The 6,773-nt window shown below is 43.6% G+C and overlaps 1 protein-coding gene across 1 annotated transcript in view; it reads right to left on the bottom strand.

Moving 5' to 3' along the window:
- Nucleotides 1–655: 655 nt before the first annotated feature.
- pdzrn4 (PDZ domain containing ring finger 4) overlaps nt 656–6,773 on the bottom strand; it is a 31,275-nt gene continuing 25,157 nt past the window's right edge. The window contains exons 5-9 of the mRNA XM_063905759.1: nt 6,067–6,129; nt 3,816–3,917; nt 3,522–3,638; nt 2,071–3,129; nt 656–1,986 (exon numbers count right to left, since the gene is read on the bottom strand). Of these exons, the coding sequence (XP_063761829.1) occupies nt 1,411–1,986; nt 2,071–3,129; nt 3,522–3,638; nt 3,816–3,917; nt 6,067–6,129 (1,917 nt within the window). The 3' untranslated portion in view covers nt 656–1,410. The remainder of the gene's footprint in view (nt 1,987–2,070; nt 3,130–3,521; nt 3,639–3,815; nt 3,918–6,066; nt 6,130–6,773) is intronic.

The raw sequence follows: 6,773 nt of genomic DNA, 5'->3' as shown, positions 1-6,773 counted from the left end.
TAAAAAATGACCCATGGATCATCCTGGGACTTGGGCTCATAGAGCATGCACACTTGAGAAATTAAGCTCCGCATCCGATCTCCCGCTCTCGGCAGCTTTTAGTGCATTTTATATCTTTCAGACCCCTAATGGTTTAAACTAGGGCTATATAAGGGTTCATACTGGTCTACGTCTTTCTCCTTATATCAGTCAAAGGGACCCAATTATGTCACAGATAGACACGACGTTTGGCCACAAGCCCAGTCTCAAACACACACATTTTTAAATCAAAGCTAAACAAAAACACAGCGAAGCTAAAAAAAAGTCATTGTTTGAATTAAATGTTGACATGACACAAACACTATGTTCAAAAAGAGACATTTTGTCTGAACTTTCATCTGAGCATTATTGTTTTATTACAAATATCACCATCAACACATACTGAAGTCAAGGCCTCTTCAATTACCGTTACAGTGAGAAGCAGCAGGTTTGAGATGACAGGCTGCAATCTGACTCCCCTTTCAAGGGCAGTCACTTAATGTGGAACATTTATCAGACGGACCTTAAAAATTAATTTACAATAAATAGAAACAATAACAGTAAACAATATAAATATGAATCTATTTAACATTTGTAACATAATTCACACATGTATGGTTTATAGTAAGGGGTCAGGTTGACTCGAGGGTAAAGTCAACCATTCAATTAAATGGATTCAACCATTTCAGAGTTTGGACTGTACTGTGAGGTAAAGCAGCTCAAGAACAACATGAGCTTTTGAGATACAACTTATACTGTGAGATGAGTTCAGGGGATTCAGAATTTCTCTTTGATGGTCTGGAATACAATGCAAGCGACAGTACAATCACATAGTGTCAACGTGGACCATGATGGTTTCGTGATAAATAAGAAATTTCAATCAAATGTTTACAGTACAATGACATTCAGGGTAAAAAATCGTTTACAAAAAGTTACAGAGTTTACAAAGCGTGAAAAATATCCTAATTTTCCCATTATAAAAAATGCCACCTGGAACGAGGCAAGTGAAGTCGCTTCATATGCAATGAAACACAAGACATAGAGACAAAACATACAGTAGTGTACATGGAGTTATTGTATTGGTTCTGCACTATTATCAGTTCAAACCAATATGCTACAAAAAATCATCTGCTATCAGAAGCAAGTCCATTACCAAGTGACCGAAAAGCCAGTGTAAAAATGGTGAAAGGTTTTAATGGCCGAGGTCTTGAAATGATAGAGATAGAAAACCTTTAAAACATTCTAAGAGAGATACGAAGTTGCCATAGAGATGCTACAGAAGTCCTCAGCAGTGACATTTGTAACTTGTACTTCACTAACTGAACCTTTTTTCACCGAGCATTAGTTCCTGAAATGCAGGATCTTAGAGAACCTACAAATCTGAAGTATCTGCTAGACCGTTGTGACAGAAAGGAATGCACTGTGGTGCACTTTGGAGTCCTCTGGGACTCTAGCCCCATGACTCATGAGCTCCTGGATGGTCATCCAGTTATCCAGGATCTTTTTGTTCCGTTTCTTCAGCATCTTTTTGTGACTGAGCTCCAAGATATTGATTTCCTTCCTGCCCTCAGCTCCACTGGCTGGCCCCTCCTTCAGACAATCGAGGCGGCTCTTTTGCATGAACTCCCTCCTCTTCCTTTGCTCCCTGGCACGCGCCAAGTGCTGCTTCCTCTCCTCTTTGCTCCAGTAGCGGCCCATCTTCATCTCGCTCATGGCATCGTCATCCGTGGTCATGCCTCCGCTCCTCTCCTCTCTTATCCTTAGCGCACGCTCCCTCAGGATGCGGTCGCGAGCAGGCCTCCGCGCCACGTAGCGTGTGCCGTCAGCTCGAACCTTGACCTTCCATTCGAGACGGGGTTCCCCAGGGCGTCCGCTCCGGTGCACGGGATCTCGACAGACACTGAGCAGACTCAACTGGCTCTGGGAATACTCCAGGGACGAGTGCTGTTGTAGCAGCTGCATGTAGCTCTGAAACATAGAGAACACTGTAAGCACAGGATATCTTCGGAGGTGCCTCATTGGTCGACTCTTGATCTACTTGATTACACCTACCTGCAGCTGCCTGGATCCTCCCTGGCCTGGATGTGGGGTTGTCTGATAAGAACCATAGGGAAGCCCCCTCCTGGACTCTCTTGTCCTTCTTTTCTTTTCACACCTCTCATCATCTGCTGGTAGGGCAGGGTCTGACTCGGATCGGGAAGGGTTGCTCTGGTCCGGGCTGCTGGAGATAACAGTGCCTGGATCTGATGGTCTGTTATGACTCGGTGTACCTTGTGGCTTTTGGATCGCAATGGGGCGGGAGGGCGTGGAGGAAGCCAGTCTGAGGTTTTTCTGGTTTGTGAAGCTGATGTGTCTCTGCAGTGAATGATCAGGAGATCTCTCCATACCCAGGGGTGTCGACCGAGCACTCTCAGCTGTGTTGTAGGCACTGGAGCTGTCCTTCTCTCGGATCCTGTCATTGTCCGACCGTTCTGGGTGTTCGTGGATGTCGGCCAACCTGCCGTGCCGCTTGTGTCCCTCCTTCGGGCTCCGTCCCGGTGAGCAGGACGCTGGCTGTGAGAGATTTAGCTGGTTTTGACGGAGTTGGTGCGCTTGCATGATGCTCTGGCATTCAAGCTCAATGCTGCACAGTTCCTCATTCAGCATCCTCAACTCCTGCTCCACTCCATTCCCTCCTCCTCTAACCCGATCTTCGCCATCTCCCTCCACCCCTTGCTCAGTGACACTACACTCTATACTGTGTCGAATGGAGTACACCCCACACTCGCCTCCATTGCGGATTTGACACTTGAGCTCTAGGAGTTGCTGGAAGCGATTTTCTAAACCAAGTATCCCGCCTCCACTATTACGATTATTGATTCCCCCTTCCTGGCTGTGACTTTTGGACCTTGTCCTTGGACCTTTAGTTTCCTGCTGAACACCAATCCCTTGTTTTGCGTGTGGGTGATCTGCCCGCCATCGCTCTCTCAGGCAATGAGCTGGAGACCTCCTGTTGAGTCCAGCCAGGAGGGGTTGGTGCTCTGGACTGTCTGTACTGCGTCCAAACCCACTGTCTTGATTCGTGGAGGAATATGTAGCTGTGTCTGTTGTCATGTCTTCTTCAGCTAGATTCTGGAGAAGGAAGAAAGATATCAATAGTTACTTAATTTTGATCGATTGCTTCCATCATTTGATGCTATTCCTTATTGCTTTGGGAGAATGTACAACCAACGATCTCTCGGAAATACGTCCATATCGGACAATTCCGCACCTCCCAATTTATGCCCAATGCTAATGTTCAGTGCCAGTGCAGGAAGCAGTGTAGAGATGCTGTAGGCTAGGGTGGTTCATAGTCTTAATGAGACTTACTCAACAGCATTAGCATCCAGTCTACCTGCCTTTTTTAAAGTGAGGCTGTCCCTCCCTACCCTGTTACCTTTCCTCCCACTATCCCTGCCATCCTGCCTCTTTTATTTGACGTTTTGTCTCCTGCTTTGATGCATTTCTCAAGTTCACTCTCTCACCTCATCTCCCCTGTCAAAGTTGCGCTCCTTCTGCTTCCTCCTCTCCTCCAGGATCTCTTTCTTCAGCTCCTCCACGAGCTCCTGCTGCTCGTCATCCAGCCATACCTCCTCCTCGAGCTGAAATCACAACATCTTGTCAAGAATCCTGTCTTTGTGTGGATGTGTAGGAACTCAAGACAATCACACTGACAGTTCAGAGAAAAGCAAAAGGCACTTAGCAGGAAGCTTTTTGAAATGACATGGGGTTTTCAAAATAGGGCAGAGGAGCCTGTCTTGGCGTGTAGGAGTGTTTACCTGGATTTCTGGTCTTGTCACCAGGAGTGTGATGCTTCTTGCTTCTTCACTTGATAACAAGGCAACAGCTTTCTCTCTGTCTTGCACTTCAAAGCCATTTATCTGTACACCAAAGACAAGTATAAATGGTCAAGTTAAGAGGAGTGAACTTGTAGAAAGTCCCAACCACACACCTGAGAAAGGACCTTTAATTGTATCACCATCGTCCATTTCACTGTCATGTATGAAATGATGAGTGTAATACAACTTATATTCCTATTCCTGCAAGACACACCTTGAGTAATTACACACTGACACCTTTTTCCTCTCTCTTCTTTCTGCCCATTTTCTACCTTCATTAGTCTATTTTTAAGTCTTTCTTCTTCAGATCACGCCATCAGTCTTTCTGAGTCATTCCCATCACTTCCTCCACTCCACGCAATCCCTAAAAAGCCATGGGTAGGCTTGCACGCCCAGGAGTCAATTGCGAGTGCGTAGTCCGACCTCATAAGAGTGTGCTCTCACCACACATCCAGACACACAATTAACTGGTCTCTGACAGGTGGCGTTCATCTTTTCCTCACTGGAGTAATGGGGCTGTCAGAGGAAGATAATAGGGCCAGCGGTACAGCAGGCCCTGCTCCCCACAATCACTCACACTACTGAGACACAGAAGCACTACGGTGAGAAAAAGAAGGTAATCAGCGGATACTATGTACAGCAAATATGGAGGACAGGTAATGTTGGGACACTGTCGTTCAAACTGGAAGCAAGTGGACATGCAGTAAAATTCCCCTAAACTATATTTTAGCGAGGTGTTTAAATGGGTGTCTTTTTTTCTTGGGGTTTCCAAATAATGGGCCTTCGGAACAGTGGCATCATCAGGGGTGGGCGGCACACCACTTTCGTCACTGTCAGCGGTACACAAGTCATCAAGGAAGAGAAAAATGCCGAAACAATGGGGGACATCCCAGCCGCGATCCTTTTCTCTTTGTAAATGAATAGGCTGACCTTCCCTACGCTGTGCAACATACTTTCATATACTTTCTTCAGGTGGGCTAAAATCAGAGATTACACAATCTATCATTAAGATTTAAAAAGGTAATCTCAGGTTTTTATTCTAATTGAAATGTAATTACTGGATTGGTTGATATATGTGTTGTTTATCAGGTCACAAATAATGTGTCACCAATATTTCAGAAGGTGAAAAAAGCGTTCAAACAATAAAACTGTTAGCATTCGAACTTCCTCCATTATTTGCCAGAGCATAGCTTATTTTCATTCCCATTCGTAGCTAATAAACACATTTGTTTTGTGCTCATCACCTCTCTCTGAAGACATGTTTTCTTACATTGCCATTGAAGTAAAAGCTGTAGAATGTTCTTTTTCAGCGAAGCATGCCTTTTTAATTTAGTAAAACCTACACCAAAACAATACTGTCTAATATAAATGTAGTTCTTTAAAGGTTTTGTCACTGTTCCCTCTCTTCCTAACAAAGCCACCTGGCTAAGTTCTTAACGAGTGAGTGTTCACCTTGGCTACACACACCTGCTGCCAGTAATGGTGCGTCTGGAGTCAGGAGAGCAAAGCTTTACACTTAGTTAATCCTGTATTTCAGTGGGGAAAACACCGGGCACTTAAACTACCTTGTATCTGTAGTAAACGGGATACAGATACAAAGTATGAAAACGAGAAACTGTGACATATATAAGGTTGCAATCTGTTGGTGTTTAGCGAGAACTACTAGGTGTTTTTGGTGAGACAGAGAAAGACTAGGAGGGTTAGAGGTGATCTACTGCTTGGTGTAACTGCCAGCAAGAGCTTTAATTTCCCTAGTAAAACGAGGTAATTAAAAATACATATGCTGGCCCAGACTGGAGACACCAGCTGCTGAGCTATTCTCTAAAAACACTACCTCGGGGGATCTGTCTAGGCATGTTTGTGTGACGCAGAAAAAGCCACAGGAAATGGCAGAACATCCTGCCAGTGATGTAAAAAATATCAAGGATTAAACTAATATCAATCACACTTTATTTATTTAGCACGTTTCACACGAAAGTGCTTCACAAATAATACAAAATAAAGCAATACAACCCTCCTTCCCAGGTAATAACTACCAAATACCACATCAATTGGTTGATAAAATAATATAAATAATAAAATAAATGAACAAATAAAATAAGAGTAAAATGAAAAATACATAAAATACATAAAATAAATAAAAATATGTGTGAGTTTATTCTTGGTCGCTGTGATGAATAAGAAAACGCACCTGTAGAATACGATCTCCTTCCTTGATGCGCCCATCCCTCGCTGCTATGCTGTTTGGCTCCACCTGCACAAAATAACATGAAAATCATTGCTGACAGCCAGTCATTGTGTATCTGTTTACCCCCCCCCCCCCAAAAAAAAACACCTGTGATGCTCCGCTCTCTCCAGTGCTCTCTCATCTCTGCTGTCAGGGGAAAAAAAGTCTTGTTTTTTTCATACAGAAGAAGATGCTTATTTTCTCCCTGACAACATGCTATTTTTTCATTTGACAGGTTGGTTCTTCACAGGTTCTTAGTGCTGACGTGTTTTCGCTTTATCCTGAGTTTATCGACTCACACTGACTGAGGTACATGCACGTTCTTGACACTATACACAAGAACATGTGAGTTATACATGATAAAACCCAGACAAAAACAATAGTTTTTTATCCCACAGAAATGATTCTATTTCAGTTGAATGAATCTCATGTTTTTCAAAATGCATCCCAGTGGATATGCACCGACACTAGAAGCGCTCAATAGCCCTTTTTCTAAACTCTGTTGTTCTTGAAGATCAAGAGCAATAGACACATGTGGGAAACAAATAAAAAAAACCTTAGTGGAAATGGAGAAAAGAATCACGCACTTCCCAAAGTTGCACCGATGCTATCCATAAATACATTTTAATGAGGGAAATTAGCATTTTCCTCCTTTTATCAAACACACAGTC

The sequence above is a fragment of the Eleginops maclovinus genome, chromosome 17 (genome assembly GCF_036324505.1).
Source record: "Eleginops maclovinus isolate JMC-PN-2008 ecotype Puerto Natales chromosome 17, JC_Emac_rtc_rv5, whole genome shotgun sequence".
Lineage (NCBI taxonomy): Eukaryota > Metazoa > Chordata > Actinopteri > Perciformes > Eleginopidae > Eleginops > Eleginops maclovinus.
Note: the sequence above shows the minus strand (reverse complement) of the source record. Positions and strands in the feature narration are given on the sequence as shown.